The 16,598-nt window shown below is 37.6% G+C and overlaps 2 protein-coding genes across 4 annotated transcripts in view; one reads left to right on the forward strand and one right to left on the reverse strand.

Moving 5' to 3' along the window:
• Nucleotides 1–1,810: 1,810 nt before the first annotated feature.
• Nucleotides 1,811–12,215, reverse strand: maea (macrophage erythroblast attacher, E3 ubiquitin ligase). 3 transcript variants are annotated; one of them, XM_051859661.1, is made up of 9 exons: nt 12,051–12,215; nt 8,337–8,519; nt 8,043–8,246; nt 7,844–7,966; nt 7,549–7,625; nt 7,339–7,447; nt 7,057–7,190; nt 5,661–5,856; nt 1,811–3,423 (listed from the first exon to the last, which is right to left on the reverse strand). In XM_051859661.1, the coding sequence occupies exons 1-9, from the start codon at nt 12,117–12,119 to the stop codon at nt 3,328–3,330; spliced, it is 1,191 nt and encodes a 396-aa protein (XP_051715621.1). In that variant the 5' UTR covers nt 12,120–12,215; the 3' UTR covers nt 1,811–3,327. The 3 variants fall into 3 exon arrangements, with proteins under 3 accessions (XP_051715621.1, XP_051715620.1, XP_051715623.1); XM_051859660.1 differs by having other exon boundaries at nt 7,057–7,238; XM_051859663.1 differs by lacking the exon at nt 12,051–12,215 and adding an exon at nt 11,445–11,635 and having other exon boundaries at nt 7,057–7,238.
• Nucleotides 12,216–15,463: 3,248 nt separating this feature from the next.
• LOC127494069 (C-terminal binding protein 1) overlaps nt 15,464–16,598 on the forward strand; it is a 29,667-nt gene continuing 28,532 nt past the window's right edge. The window contains exon 1 of the mRNA XM_051859658.1: nt 15,464–15,557. Within this exon, the coding sequence (XP_051715618.1) occupies nt 15,551–15,557 (7 nt within the window). The 5' untranslated portion in view covers nt 15,464–15,550. The remainder of the gene's footprint in view (nt 15,558–16,598) is intronic.

Consider the following 16,598-nt stretch of genomic DNA (forward strand, 5'->3'; position numbering starts at 1 on the left):
AAGCGTAACCAATCACATTACAGCCTTGACGTCATTGCATTTTGTTCAGATTGTAAACGAATGTTTAAGAGCAAACATAGCTGATGGGCTGTCGATTCATTACATGATAAGCATCCTTTGACATCCATAAAAAAAACAAAAAAAAACAGCCTCGTCTCCTTCCCCACATACAGCAGCGTTAATAGGCGTTATACTTTTTTTCGGCTAAGGTCACAGGCTTGCCTTCAAGTGGCTTTGACATCAGTTATCACGCTTCACTGCCATTCACAAATCCTTCCCTTGGCCTCATGGGATAATAAAGTGTCCATTGTATTCACACTTCAGAATCTCGCCGGAAGTAGTAGGTCATCCGGGTACTTTTTTTCTAGTCCTGTGAATTTGGACATATTTCTTTTCGACTTGACATACTTCGTCGCCTCACAGCTGCTGTTAGAAGCTCAAACAGCCTTAGAAACAGTCCAATCACATGACGAAAGTGACAGACAGCAAAAAAAAAAAAGTTGCATTTTCCATACTTTTCCAGACTCAAATTTCCAAACCTCTCTAGATTTTTAGACCATATTTAACATAAATGGTTCATACATCATTATTTTCAGCTTTATATTTGGAATATAGTAATCATCTGTAAATATTTTTATTTTCTCAGTGTTTTTTTTCATTGATTTTCTCGAAGTGACAGCATACAGATTCCCTAAAATAAAAAAATAAAATAAAAAATATAGACTTTTTCATGCCCTTGAGAAACTATACACATGCGCACTGGAATTTTTTGCATGCTTACACTATTTCTAGTTTTATATACACTAGGCCTAACCTATTTGTGTGTCACTGCCATCTTACTATGAAGAAAACTAGAGTGTGGATGCAAAATTTGGCTTTCCTCAGGGTAGTACCTCTAATATCAAGGCCTAATGTCCAATTTAGCGCATCCTCTGTGGCGGCGGAGAAACCATGACACGAAATGGGCTGATGGCACAATACGGCTGTGTGGATTGTCCTGTTTGCCAAGTTCAAGGGTCTATAAAAAAAGACTGGTACTGTAAAAAAGTGTTTAAAATTTGGCTTTCGTTAGGGCAGTACGTCATATTTCAAGGCCTTAGGTCTGCTTTAACTCATAATCTGTGGCAGCCAAGAAACCACACCGTGAAATGGGCTGATGGCACAATAAGTGGCTCAGTGTGCATTGTCCTATATGCTTAGTTTAATGGTTTCTCGTGCTCACAGGAAAGTCTATTTATTTTTTATTTCTGCAAAGGTCCTTTTAGAGGCTCTGTAATACGGTGCTAAGAATATCGTGAGAAGAAAACAAAAACGCTTATAACCTGCATTTTTGCATAGTGAAAAAGTACACCTTGAATTCATTCAGTCATGTTTGACAATAACTAAACAGCTGCCATGAAAACAAATTTGATAAATGATAAGTTTATTTTCATTAATTAATTTTCTATTATAGAAAATAGGGGCAATAGTTTGGAAATGCAAATATTCTTCCATACTCTGTTTGCTTTTTTCCATACTTTTCCAGACCTGGAATTTACTCGAATCAAATTCCATACTTTTCCAAACTGTGTAGGAACATTTTTTCCCCCACGTAGTTTCTTTAAAAAAAGATCAGACTAGTTATACAACATATCTGCTTACAATTTAGAAGCTAAAAAGTATATTTTACTCTATATATTTTTATATTACCTATTTCTCATATGTGACAAGTAATAGCTGTGCTACTCTTTGACTTTATTGTGAACTTAAAGGAAATCTTTGTTTTCCCCATTGGGAGTTCAACCTTGTTTTTAGGTAGACAATGACAATATATAATCAAATCAATCTTTATTGGCAATTCGACACGAACAACCCATCTATCCTACCAAAATACACATGCATGCGCAGTTTCTAAGCAAGTCTTTCCACAATTACAGTTAAACACACGGAGAATCATTTCCAACAGGAAGGGATGTTGGTGCACATTAAAGTGAAACTAAAATACCAGAGGGCCTTTCATTGACGGCCCCCTGCTCATCCCTCCATTGGTTACCTGCTGTTGATCCTGTGAAACCTGAGACTTTCTTGGGTTGTGTGCATGAAGAACATTATCAAAACCTTCTTTTACCAATAACCTGCTTTGGAAATTGTGCTCAAGACGACTGTACACACACTATACTTACAATGAATTTGAAATTCTACTGTAAGACAAATGTAAAACTAGCCTACATACTTGAAAAGATCCATATTAATAAGTTTTGCAGCAGAAGAAACCTCACACAAGACATTTACATCACAAAATGAGGGTATCAAGGCTGGATAGACTGTAAATATTGATGATGGGGAAAAAAAAAAAAAAAAAAAAAAAATTCAGTCCATGTAATAAACTGTGCAAGATTTGAATCTACCCTGAGATCCAAAACACCAAAAACTGCTTTACTATTTTACAATTGAAGTTTTAGTCACAAAACAGCACTAAATGCAGCATGAAGTTAACAACATATGATATTGTTTTGTATAAACACAACATACCATTAGTTATTAAATAAAATAAAAAAAATCCTCCAAATGTAGGCATATCCATCAGAATTCAATCTTGCATACTTGTCCTGAAAGGACTTTGGTCAAACAGAAAGTTTTATTTGATGAATGAGGATGATATAAGAGGTTCATAAGTCTATATAGTATGTACTGTTAAAGTATAAACTAATGTGATTCTTTAACAAAAGCCTGACACAAAAGAACACTGTCATGTCTTTGTAGTCTGTACATCAGAGCAGAGCAGTATTGCTATAAATGCTACAGCGTTTTTAACATGAACGCTGACATCCTCATAAACTGAGGACGTCAGTCAAAATATCATATTAACAAATGCATGTTGTCACAGATTTCACAGGTGCAAAAGCAAGGCATCGGAGACTGTTCTCTACAACTACCTACTCACAATCTATCTAAAAATAATGACCTAAATAGGTGCCCTTGTTCAAAAACCAACAATGAATAATTCATTTTGTTAACACACTACAAGGCAGATGTTCCTTTGTGATAAATTGACATGGAGTCGTGTTGGTTTGTTTTACACTACTGAAAAGAAAACAGTTGAACGGCAAACTATCAACCCTTTTAAAAACACCAACAAAAAAAACTCCCTCGTCAAAATAGTCCGTTTCACGGAGAACTACTGTTCAGTTCAGTGAAGGTCTTGTAGGCCGGTTGAGGGCAAGGGCATATTGTCAATGAATTTCACTTGCATGGAACAAGAGCTGAAGGATTGACCCCCTTGGACAAATGAGATTCACCCAGCCTATGATGGCGCCGCAAAGTTCCAGAAGTTTTGTGGAGCTCGCATCACATAATATAAACCTTCTCGGCCTGGGAAAAGTTGAAAACCTCTTTGGTCCTGGGGCATACCACCTTGTCATCTTGACGAATGGACAAGAGAGACTGAAAACCAGAGGCAAGGAAATGTTAATCGCTATTAATACAGAAATATACAGCATTGCTAACGGCATAGAATTGGGCTGCACAATCTAATTGCGATTTTTCTAAAAAACAAAAACAGGTGCTTGTTTGTATGGCTGCAAAATTGGCATATATATATGGCTATTTTTATTACTACAAAAAAAACTAAAATGTAAACATAATAAATGTATAATATTAATATTTAAGTATAAAATACAAAATTATATAAATAATTTAATTTTACATTACAACTGTAAAATTACAATACTAATATTTATGGTTGTCTTTATTTCTTCATTTTGAAACGTTAAACCAACAAAATTTTATTTGACGGAAAACCGCAGAAAGGCCTTTAAGCTTCTCTTCTGCTGTTGAGTGCTTCTCATTTCAAGTATGAGAAGATGACTGACACAGTGGCCCTCATTTATCAAACGATCGTACGCCAGAAAACTGTGGCTACGATAAAATCTCTCGTCAGGTCTCAGCTCGCGTACGCACGTTTTTGAGTCAGCGGGAACTTGCGTGTGCAGCATAGTAGATCTGGTGGAGAACCGTTATGAGAACATTTAGATTATTTTCCTGACTGACAATCACTCACTAACCGATCATTAACCAATAAACGACACGATTAAAAGGTCAAATTAAAATTAAATTAGAATAGATGTGTGTCTTAAAACACCACAAATGTTTTTTTTTTCTTTCCAGGGATTTCGCTTTGGATGCGCAAATGGCAATTATCAACAGAACATTAGGATTCACACATCATACACCTGCAACGCAGAGAAAAACAGAATAATATAGCCTACAAGGAATAAAAAAAAATAGGACTACACGAAATAAATTTCACTGAAATAATTAACAAAACAAAAGAGAAAAACTGTGCATCAAGTAGGGCTAGTACAGGCTACGCTTATTTGACGTGTTGTATTCGTTTTCTTTATTTTATTAAAATATTTATCTTTATTTTATTAAATCCAATTGATCGCGCGGGCGCCTCACTCACACACGCAGGCGCTACTTATCAGTTCTAGCATTGCTAACTTTACATTTCAGACATTTATCGGCAAACTAAATGCAGAGAAAGTTAACATTGCTCAGTTTAAACGGTCCGTTATCCATCTGTACCAGTTGGTGCGCGCAACGCCCATCCAAACACATGTGAAGGATGATGTTTTACATGGATATTGAAACGAGTGAAATAGAAAGCCTTGCTTACATAATGAACAGTAGTTCAGCAACCAATAAATGTTGTATCGCGAATATGGAAACGTTTGGATTCTTCCCGAATGAGAGAGGTAGGCTAGGCTATGTGAGCCCAATTCAGTTTTGCTTTAAATAAATTCATTTCTGCTTTATAATGAATGACACTATAGCCTAATTTGTGTTTCAATATATAGCTACTTATTTTTCATTCTTGTTCTGTTCTGAATAAAATAAATTTAAAGGATTTTCTGTGGAGTGAGGTACTAAAATAACCAAGTTTATATATATTAATAATGTTTGTAAGTATTTAGTTTTATTTACTGGTATTTTTATTTAAATTAATTTTATTGTTTGAAATTATGAGGTTGAGGGGTGATTTTAGAATAAGATAAATTTCTTTTTCATGCGATTACTTCCTCTTCATGGCCGGGTTACGTTTCTCTGTGTCGTAAACTATAGGGCGAGGCTTCTAAAATTTGGGGCGTGATATTTAAATGACGATTGTTTTCAGCCGCCACATTTATCAACACCCGTTCATTCGTCTCACGGAATTGGCCGCATACGAAAGTTTAATGAATCACACGTGAGCGTTGTCGTAAGCTGATTTTTTCGTTCGGATGTACGCTGGTTTCTACGCTCGTTTGATAAATGAGGGCCATTGTGTTCCCAAATGAATAAATGCTTTAAGCAACCCAAACTCAGCAGCAGATGCAGAGATGAATTTTGTGTGGAGCAGCATTTACTGTGAACCAATCCACCCTGAGAAACTACAAACACAGGCGGAAAAGGAGCTGCCCACATGTAAAAACACAGTGCCGTGCTTCACTCTGAAACCCACAGCGCAGATATTTATTTAATGAAATCGCTGCCTTCGAAATTTGATAATCGCATATCGCGATGTCGTTTTTATTTGGATTCATCGTGCAGCCCTGGCAAAGAACATTTATAGCATATATACTCTGAATAGGAAAATGACACTGCTGCCCACAGTACACAAAACTAGCTTCAAAACTCACATTGTATCCATAAACATAGCCATTAGGCAGCATCATGGGTGGGTTGTTCTCATTCATGACCTCGCCAGAGATTTTGCACACCAGCCTTGAGTTTGCACAGTGGGCCATGGGAAGAGGTTGAGCCAATTTGTTCAGCGACTTACTGCAGACGGGGCAGTCTGGGTTTTTGGAAGTGCCATCCTCTTTATAACACTGCCTGTAAACTTGGAATTAAGGTCAACAACTATTCAGTTAGACTAATAAACCAACAGAGTTTTCTTTCTTTAAAGGACCATTTACAGTCTCTTAAAACAATGACCCTTCTACTGTCGTCTAGCAAAAGTACCATGTTAAAATTAGGGCTGCCCTCGACTAAAGATTTTTCTGGTACACTAGTAGTCGTTCCATATAAATCATAATAAAGAGCCATTAATGCCTACATAGCCTAATCAGTGTTCAAGCGCACGCATAAAGCTTGCCACAGAGAACTGGCAGAAGTGAATGTGAATGTGTCGGGGGAAAAACAGCAAGGAGACTGATTTAACATTTTAGTAATTAATTGATAAACTAGTGTTTTCTGTTTTTCGGTTGCAGTGATGAAGTTGGCGGTGCTGACTCATCTCCGCAGTAGTGTACGCGCCTATATGCCTGTTTCATGCGGATTACCAACCAAAGAATTTTTGTTTTCCGTTTGAATTGGTTCATTTAAAAGTAGACATTTCGCTTTCTATATATATATATTTTTTCATGTCTGTGAGGAAAGTTTACATGGAGTTTCGGTTCTTTTTTCTTGTTTTTTTTTGGTGCGCTCAAGAGACGGCAGAAAGCGCACCATTTGCTTTCATTATTTTACAAAAGCACAGCGTTTTGTTGTTACTGTGAGTGCACATATATTAAAGTAGACTCTTCACAGATTCAAAAGATGTATTACCCTTATCTGTATGACCAAAAATGACGGAGTATTTTAAGTGCAAGTGATCGCGCTGGCACCTCCATGTTAGCTGTCAAACAGTAAGCATGCTACTATTCAGCTTTCACACTCCGCACAAACACTGAATAGCCCACATTTTTCTAGGTTAACGTTAAAGTGAGCGGCCATGTAAAGTTGCTACTACTTACACGTGTCAGATGATAAGCCACATTTGAGGTCGATGAATGATAGGCGAGTGTTTGGATGTCCTGCCCGATGTACTGTAATTACCACATAGACCAGCTGTTAACTATCAGTCCCTCACAGACTTCGCCACTTCCTGTAGATTCCACCCAGCGACTAAGCGACTGATAAAATGGTTAGTCGACTATTAGGGGGCAGCCCTAGTTAAAATCACCCATTACTCAGAATCAGCTGAATAAATGATCTGCTGGACATGCAACCTGAAAACCTTAAGGATGACGAATGTTACTGCAGAGAGGATACGGGGTTTTGATGGCAGACAGCCCTGCCTGCAGGGTAATTGTAAACACAGAGTTGTTCCCCAGCTGGTGTAATCTGTAGTTGTCATATCTGAATTGCTGGATCAGCATTTTCCAGCGAGCTGGATCCAAAAGATCCTGGGAGGAAAGACAAAAAAATGTTGCGGACCACTGATCTTGTACCTGCTGTGGTGGCATATTCAAAAACAATAAACGATCAATATCAAAACTATTCCTTTGAGTGGAAGATATGTTTCAGATAATATAAAGCAGAAATGTAATTTACCTTATACGGTGAGATGTGCGTGTCTGAGGGAAACGCCAGCATGCCCATCACTTGCCGTACCTCATCCAACTGCCCTCCTTCTGCTTGGCTGAAGTGTTTGCGTGCATGTCTAAAAGAGATTCATTTTTATTTAATAATACCAAATATGACTTACGATCTATATTCACATTTAACAATAAATACAGTAATTCAGATAAACGTATCTCGTACCTTACTGCGTCCATTCGTTTGTTTTGTCGAATGAGTTCAATAAATTCCTGGATCCTTAAACTGAACTCCAAACAGCTCTGGGAACAGGGACATATTTCAATAAAACTGAATCAACTTTACCTTTCAAATTGCATCGTCTTCAGGCTACGTGACAAAACATCTCTGAAATGAAAACAGACTGCAAGGAATATAACCACAAACATTCTGTGGTTTCATAATGACGGTTAAAACGAGAGTAAATGTTTGAATACAGCAACTGGGAGAAAAACAAACCCAGCTGAACCCAGCATCTTACTTTCATTTTCCGTAAGCGAGACTTGTTATCGTGGCACCAAGCCAGACAGGTAGCCGTTTCCTGACGTTCAAGAGATTCTTCAACCTCTTTTGCAGTAAGAAACATTTCTATGTTGACCAAATCCTACAAAGACAAAACATAGTCATATGAGAACCAGCGCAAGCTTCTTACCCGCTGCACAGGAAAAGTGGAGACGCACCTCAATCCCACTTTGTCTGGCTAGCTTGACTGCGGTGTTGTAATAGCCACATCGTAGTAAATGTTCCACCATCATGCGGTCCATGCGCTTCTTCTTCCAAACGTTGGCACTGGCCGGCTGGTCACTGCTATGTTCCTTCAGGTGCTCTATGCGTCGCTTACATAACTTAGCACTCTCATCTTCTGCTTGGATAGACTCAGCTGCCTATCAGATAAAAAAAACCCTTTCACTCTTTAGTGTGAATAGAACAAATGTAGTAAAATTGAATTAATTCAACATGATGGCTCAGCATACCTTTCTCTTGAGGGCGCTGAGCTTCTCAACCACCCCATCCAGGAGAGAGACTACGGTATCCACCACTGGAAAGCTACTGAGTGTTTTCTCCAGCTCTGCCACCACCATCGTCACGTGACTGGTCTCCCGGTCTATATTCTTTTGAGCTGCTCGGAAGCGCTTGTTCAAGGTTTCATAAGGAACCTGTTGAGGTAAACAACAGAATTTCATTACTTGGCACAATTTCAGCTAGCTAGTAGCTAAACACAACAAAAATGTGTGTTGCTTACTGCTTAGTAATATTCTTCACGACAAGAGTTCATAAAGCACCTCATCCATCATTACATTCTCTCTCACTAAAGGTTTAGTTCACCCAAAAATGAAAATTCTGTTATGAAAGTGCATTGATCAATGTTTAGCCTATATCTTGAAAAAAAAAAAGCCTACATTAGATCAAGCGATCATGTCACTTCAAAAGACTTTGATTAAATCACTTGATTCAACTGGATTACTTTGACCACATCTCTTTTTGTGCTTTTTAATGCATGAAAGTTTTGGTTGAATGGACAAAAAGGATGACAGAATATTAAAAATAACTTAATTTGTATCCTGAAGACAAAAGTGTTACGGGTTTGGAACAACATAAGGGTAAGCAAATGACTGAATTTTCATTTCTAGGTATACTATCCCTTTAAAATGACCTTATTATGCTATTTTGAAGAAGGTCTCCTTTGAAGAAGGTCTCTCAATAGGTTTACATGCATCCAAGGTCAAAAAACACTTAAATTTCCTCATGATATAAATTGTAGCATCACCTCTTTTCTCACAGTGTCTGAAACAGTTTGATAAAGGATTTGGTCTCTCTAAACCCCTCCTTTCGGAGAGCCTACTCTGCTATGATTGGTCAGATGGCCCAGTCTGTTGTGATTGATCAACCACTTACAGCACGTGACAGAAACAAAACAGCCATTACATATATGAATTTCAGCTCCGAAGGCTTCCTCAGCACTTGATACACAGTAATATGAACTGTAACAATGGCGTCGTAGGTTTGTTACAAACCTAGGTAGGTTTGAGCAGGAAGTAATGCCCTGTCCAAAGACCCACACTTGCGAGCGCATGGACGCGACAGGAAGTAAGTGCACAAGACTGTCCCATGTCTTAAAAATGCCCAAATGCAGTCCCCTTAATGCACACTAAAACAAAACTATCTTGAATAACGCTTCGGAGCAGTATTCAGGGCTAAGCGTAACCCATCATGCATTATGTTCGGGAACTCACATGCCCCGAAATCGCGAGATGTCAAGGAAAACATTCGACTGCAAGTTAATTTAATTATATATTACATATAATTTGGTAGTAAAATATAAAGTGTTGCACATTTTATTGATGCAAAGATGAGTAGGCTATGTGTATTTGTACATCATTTGCAACTGCTTTTTATCACAATTTTAAAATTGTGTCTTCTGTTAGTTACATAGCGACCACTGAACAGACATTTAGAAGTGTATTTTAAAATGCAAAGTATTGAAAATAATAATTTTTAAAAAAGCTGTAAACGCTTGCATTTTTTGCAGGACTATAAGTGTGTCCCATCAGGTAATAAGTTCTATACACACTTGCATCCTTCATGCCTACTTGAACACGAGCCAAATACAGGAAATACGTCATGTAAGTAGACAAGTGGTCAAGTGCAAATACTGCATGTGTGGGTATTTGGACAGGGCATAAGACTGGAATTACTGATGACTTATTTCAGGCAGCTCAGAATCAGTTCTTTCTTTTAGGAGACAATAACTTAATTTATCGTGTACTAGGGATGTTCATTTAGTTTTCCCCCCTAACTGACTAAACTTGTTAACCAACAAGATTATGTTAAATTAGAATTAAGGTTGGGGCGATGTCTACCAAATTGGCACTAGACGATGTCTACAGGGAAACATTGCGATGGACGACATTTCCAGATGTCTGTGTTCTTTTAGTTGTCCATTTAAAAGAAAGGTCATAAAGATGGACATGATCATCAGGCCAGGATGAACGGCTCTACCACAGCTGTGGAAGAGGCAGAGATGCATAAACCTTCAATCTTATCTCTCAGGATCCGCCAGTTTATTTTGATCAGGCCATCTGTCACCTTACAACCAGGGCAGATAAGTAGTATCAACATTTGCAATGCTCTATTCACGTACAGATGTTTTAGAGTAGATAAACTCCCCTACATCAGTCAATGCTATTACTAAAGCTATAACCTTTGTTGGATTACAAAGTCCAACCTAATTTTGGCAGTGAGAAGTGAAAGGTCCTCAATGCTGCCCAGAATTCATGCAAACTACTGAAAAAAAAAGCAGTGATGCATAAATAAGCAAACAACTAAACTAAAAACAATCAAATATTTAATTCCAATTAACAATTTTAAGATATTAATTTATTTCATTATCAAACAATAGAAGACAAACTACTGTTCATTCATGCCTATAACTTAAACTCATAATTAAAACCTTACATTACAACTGTCAAAAAGAGAAATGTATCTATTTAGAGAGCTACACTGTTACACAATTTGCTTGTATGAATATGTTCATTTTAATGATTTGACAAACACTCTAAAATATTACAAGACTCAATGCCTAACAAAACGAGCTGGTTCATACATTTTCTTAATAATCCCTCAACCAATGTGTCTTAAGATTTTGCACAAAAAATACTGACTAGTTTACATGGTTAGATCATGATGCAATGATTAAGAAGGTACTGGAAATCATTCCCAATGCTGCAAGACAAGCTCAGATGCAACATGCCCTTGACACAGCAGTGAAGACCATATATTATTGACATTCAGTGTGCGAGTACATAAACAGGCGTCATTTTACAGGAGATCAATGAACTAAATCACGTTACAAAGCATTCAACTCATCAAACAATCAAAGGAATCGGGTAACGCAAGGATTCAGACAAATCGACGCTATCAACCGGGGAAAATCTGTGACGCAGAGAACAAAGGTGCTGTATACCAACCATTAAATAATAAGCCCCTCACCAAGAATCTACACCTGAGCTATAAACCTGCTAAGAGCTTAACATAACATGATGTAATATGATCCTAATATGGTGCATATATCGCTTGCATACCGAGCTCTGGTCACCATTGGCATGTCTATTTATCCTCCAGCATTTATCTAGAGACGAATATCATGCTGTCTGGATCACATTTTCAGACGACAGCGTTCAAATCGAAATCAAATGTATACGAGACTGATCAGTACTCGATTATAAAGTAGCTATACAACCGATACGATTCGTATCACTATCCACCTCGCTAATGATTCTCGTCAATCTGCCTTAAACTGCATTGCTCGCTGGTTACACTAGTGGACAAACCTGTGATGGGATAAAACAGCGCCTAATAAAACAAGACTGTCGGAACGCAAGAGTGACAAGGACCACACTGACATTATTCGACTAATTGCTCTCTTTTATAGCTTTGTCGGCTTATAACTGTACAGCTGGTGTCAATGCTCGACAGTTTGCGATCACTTCGGTAAGATGTGTTTGTGTGGGACTTGTTTTGCTAAGTTATCTAGCCCTAGAGCTAACCAGTTAACTGTCTAAATGCAGTCACATACTTTCCATCTGATCGATCATTTCCGTTTGATGATCTGTTATGAAGGTCATATAGCACATACGGAATCTGTTCAGTTGCACGTTTAGAGTATTGAAAGGAAAGGCTTGACAGACCTTTAAAGTTGGGTATTCTTGAACCTTTAGGGCCATAGAGAGTTGAGCTGCTGTCTCCTGCACCGCCATCTTGCTTTGGGGAAACTGTGGAGCGTTTGTTCGTCTTCTTCTCTGCGTTGGTTTTCACTGCGGCAATGAAGCTAAACTGGACATTACTGCCTCCTAGTGTGGCGGTGCATAGATGTATTCTGAAAGGGTTACTTCACCCAAAAATTAAAATTCTGTCATCATTTCCTCACATTCATGTCGTTCTAAACCCATAAGGCTTTTGTTCATTTTTGGAACACAAATGAAGATATCTGAGGGATTTCTGTCCCTGCAAGTCTATTCACCCAAAACTTGTAGCGATCGTAAAAAATAAATCCAAATCGAGCTCTTTATTCCAAAGTCTTCGGAAGAGACACAATAGCTTTATATGATTTAATTTAGGCTTTTATGTAAGCAATAAGGTACGAAAGGCTGTGCTGTATTGTGAATAAAGAGGGGTTCAGCTGTGACTTATTCACGATACAGCACTAGCCACTAGCCTCGAGTACCTTATTGCTTTTATAAAACGGTTACCACACAATACAAATATTAAAGCCAAAAATATGTATTAGTGCAAGTTTCATGAAATAAACCTTCACTAAAAGCCTTAAAAAAATAGTCCCTGACCATGAACAGCAATAGAAGTTACATTATAACACCATTAGATGGCGGCAAAGACTGTCTTTATGAGTGTGTCAGTCAGTTGCGAAGACTTTAACATTGAAAAGACTGAATTGTTGTGAACACAGAACAAGATGCAACTGACAAATGCTTTGACTAGCGCTGTCAGTCACGGGAAAACCCCTTAACTGTTAAAAGGACAAGATAATATATCGGACATTTAAACAGATTTTTTATTATGAACATGGGACTGACCTGAAGGAAAATGTTAAATCTGAATGCAGGTAATAAACTCGCTCAATCGATCTCTTTCTCACAATACTCTTCTAGTTCTACGTAATACAGTGAGCTTCAATGAACAATATCAACTGAGAACAAACAGTTGCTAAGAGTGGTTGCTAAGGGTGTTGTGTAGTGATACACAGAACCGTTGGGTGAAGCGGTCATAGCCGTGTTTTATCATGAATAAAACACAGCTATTGACCAATCAGAATCAAGGACAGGAACTAACCATTTTATTATCACATATAAACATTGACCAATGTACATACATAGAGCATAGCCTATCAAATATGGTAAACAGAAGCTCAAACATGCTCAGACATGAGATTGATGACAGAACATCCACCCAAAGTATCATCCACCCAAAAAATGAGAATGATCTACTCTGTGAGTGCATATGCAGGATAGTAACCCAAAAGTTGACCCTTCAAAAACCACACAAAGCAATCATGAAGGTAACATAACCCCAGTGGATGAATCAATGTCTTCTGAAGCGAGCAGTACGGTTCAGTTCAGTACAGTACAGTACGTTTCGGGACGGTAAACCCTGATCTGGCTTGCGTTTCCACCGCCAACAGTACCTTTACTTGATAGGCGTGGTGTATGCCGGAAAGTAGCGATCGATGTCATTCTCGCATGAAGAAGAAAGTGACAGTAAACAACAATGGAGGACATACAGCAGCTTTGTTTGAGCAAAGGCTGAAGGGTGCAAGGAAAAACAGCCGAAAAATACACAGTGTATTGCAACGGTATTGTGTTGTCATTCCCTTTGTAGCACGCGCAAGTGACGATTCTCTGTCAACCAATCAACGTTCTGCAGTGAGTGTAGCTCCACCCTTTTGGTACCGGTGCTATTGTTACTATTGTGCTTGGTACCCCAATGGAAGGGTCCCAAAAAAGTGGTACGGTACGGTTCGGAATTAGGGTACCATTCACAACTTCTGACAATGGAAATGGCATACCGTACTGTACTGTACTGCTCGATGGAAACGAGCCAATAGCCTACTAATATTTCAAACTTATCTAACTATAAACCATCGCTTCCAAACATCTGTAATATGCACGTTCATGAGTTCATGCTTGGTGTAAATGTCAGTACGTTCTGAAGCTCACGTGAGAAGTGCCACTTATTGCACAGGCTTCTTATTCTGTATATATGGTCTGATTCTTTATACAGTGTATTTAGGTGTAATTGAAGACTTCACCAGAGTAGAGATTGTCATAATGAAACTGTTGCTATTTCAGATTTCAGGTGAATGCCATATATTTGGTTTATAGCACCACCAAACTGCAGAATTACATTGGAGTTTAGATCTTTTTAATATTCAACTAAAAAAATATTTGAATGTTGAAAATATTGGTGTGAGAACAAACATATCAAGCTGAAACACCTCACTGATAAAGTCACCATAAAATCAAAATTGACTAGTATTTAATATTTATTATAAATTATTATCTGTGCACATCATTATTAATACTATTTAATTCATGTACACTTGTAATCTTCAATTTAAATAACTTCCCCTACTTCTTGCAGTGACATCTCTTCTCTGATGAGGTGTTTACTGGTGCGAGGGCGAGACAACCTGTCACTCACATCAGATCAACCAATAGCAAACCACAACCATCCAATCATTTCCCCATGGACAAAATCAAGCCCCGCCCTACATTTGTTCTTGTTTGAGAAGTCACTTCACAATAGGAACACAATAGGAAAGAAAAGACTATTGAAACTTCCATTTCCTGATGACTTAAAGCACAAAATGGAGGACAAAATGTGTCACGTAAAAAAATATACTTTTCTGACACAGAAATATAAGTATAAAAAACTATAAAACTCACCAGCAGTGTGTGTGACCTTACTGACCTCATTGTAAGTGAGTTGTCCAGACATTTAAGATAAAGCATAGCTTTTAATTTTGCAGTTTTTTTCCCAGTTTATTTTTTTAAATAGCTGACAATATTGACACAATGTATGCACATATGTGAATCTTATAAAACATTTAAAAATGGAAGTTTAATATTTATTTTTATTATATATTAAGTATTGAGTTATGGTCTGAGGACAGCTGGGTTTAAGGGATACATCTAAGTGATAATGTAATATATATAATCTATAAATTAAATGATCACTTAAGTGGTGGAGCCCTTCCTACTTTTTTTTTCAAAATAGAAATATTGCCATCTTATAAACTAATGGTAGGTAAAGTTGTGGGTCGTGTTTTGCTTATTATATCAGTAGGCTAATCATTTTTTTCAGTTCGATCCACTATTTTATAAAAAAAAATAAAGTTTTTCACCCCTCGCTTACCCTTTACCTCCTCCACCCTCACACTTTCACCCCACATCGCGCTCACATTTCTCTTTCCTGCACGAGCATGCGAGTAAACCCTCCCCCACCCCTCTGTGTCCGCGGGAGCAATGAATCTTGATATGATTGGCTCTCGTCCAAGCGCAGCCTGCCCTGATTGGCTGCCTCACCGATCACAGGGCCCTGATTGGTCACATTTCGTTGCATGTTTTACCCGAATCCCGGGCACATTCAGGGACTTTAGCCTTCAAAGCGGGTGATGCAAGGTTTGTGATTGTTTTGCTTTTCTCTTTGAGCTGGGTGTGTGCTTGTCAGAAGAGGCCAAACCGCGCTGATAGAGCCCTGTTTTCATTTGCGCTTTTTATTTCTGTCAGGCAGATAAAGGCGGCTGTGGACTGGCTTTGGAGGGGCTGGCTTTCTTAGCTAACACTTGTATTTAAGGGCACTTAGTTGTCAACACTGTGGCAGAGTTCGGGTTACTTTGAGTAAGTGTGTTCACAGTCACTTGATATTTTAAATGAATCGTTATTCCTTTAAATAGCGGCAACAAGTGACATACTGAAGCTGGAATTAGGACATGATAAATAAAAACCCAACAATATCTATAAACGTTTAAAGGTTTTATAAGAAATTTAGTGTACAAAATGCAGGTATCCAGTCATACATTAAATACGTGAACTGAATGAATACATGATCCTGCAATTGAATCTCTTTTTTAACTTAAAGGATTGAAGATTATCTCTGTAGGTTAATATATAAAAATCGAATTGGGCTGTGAATGTGCTTGACATTTACATCCTTAATGTCTAAACTGCAGCTCATTCATTTTCATTACCTATTAGTAATAATTAGTTCCTCCTTATTTATTTTCATAAATTCATTAATATGTTTTTCATGAATATTGTTTGGTTCAGACAAAAATGCCTCAATATTCAAAGGCTTTGTGTAGTTAACAAGTAATGAACCTTTATGTAAAAATCAAGATTTTAAGTCAAAATGATATGTATGTATAATTTCGGCACTGTAATGTTTTTCAAAACTTTTAATCATTCTATTTTTTACCACACTGTGGTGTGAAAAATGATGACAAATATTCCATATAGTCTCAATTAATGTGAGATCATAAAAACGGCATGAATAATAATTACAAAAATCTTTTTACAGTAGATGTAGAGGAAATTTAGCTTGTTACACCACATGTCAACTTCCTCAAACTATTTAATGTCACCTACCCTTCAGTAAGTGCCAGTAGCCTTATTCTATTGCTAGTCAGTTTTAAGTGATTGATTTATTGTCATATATTTATG

This window comes from Ctenopharyngodon idella, chromosome 14 (assembly GCF_019924925.1).
Source record: "Ctenopharyngodon idella isolate HZGC_01 chromosome 14, HZGC01, whole genome shotgun sequence".
In the NCBI taxonomy this organism is placed as follows: Eukaryota; Metazoa; Chordata; class Actinopteri; order Cypriniformes; family Xenocyprididae; genus Ctenopharyngodon; species Ctenopharyngodon idella.

Excerpts from the sequence above, each read along its gene's own strand:
- maea (XM_051859660.1), bottom strand. The coding sequence starts at position 12,119 with ATGGCGGTGCAGGAGACAGCAGCTCAACTCTCTATGGCCCTAAAGGTT. Across the intron at positions 7,239-7,338 it reads CGCACATCTCACCGTATAAG|CAGGTACAAGATCAGTGGTC; the intron begins GTAAATTACATT and ends ATGCCACCACAG. Across the intron at positions 3,424-5,660 it reads GCTATGTTTATGGATACAAT|TCTCTCTTGTCCATTCGTCA; the intron begins GTGAGTTTTGAA and ends TCTGGTTTTCAG.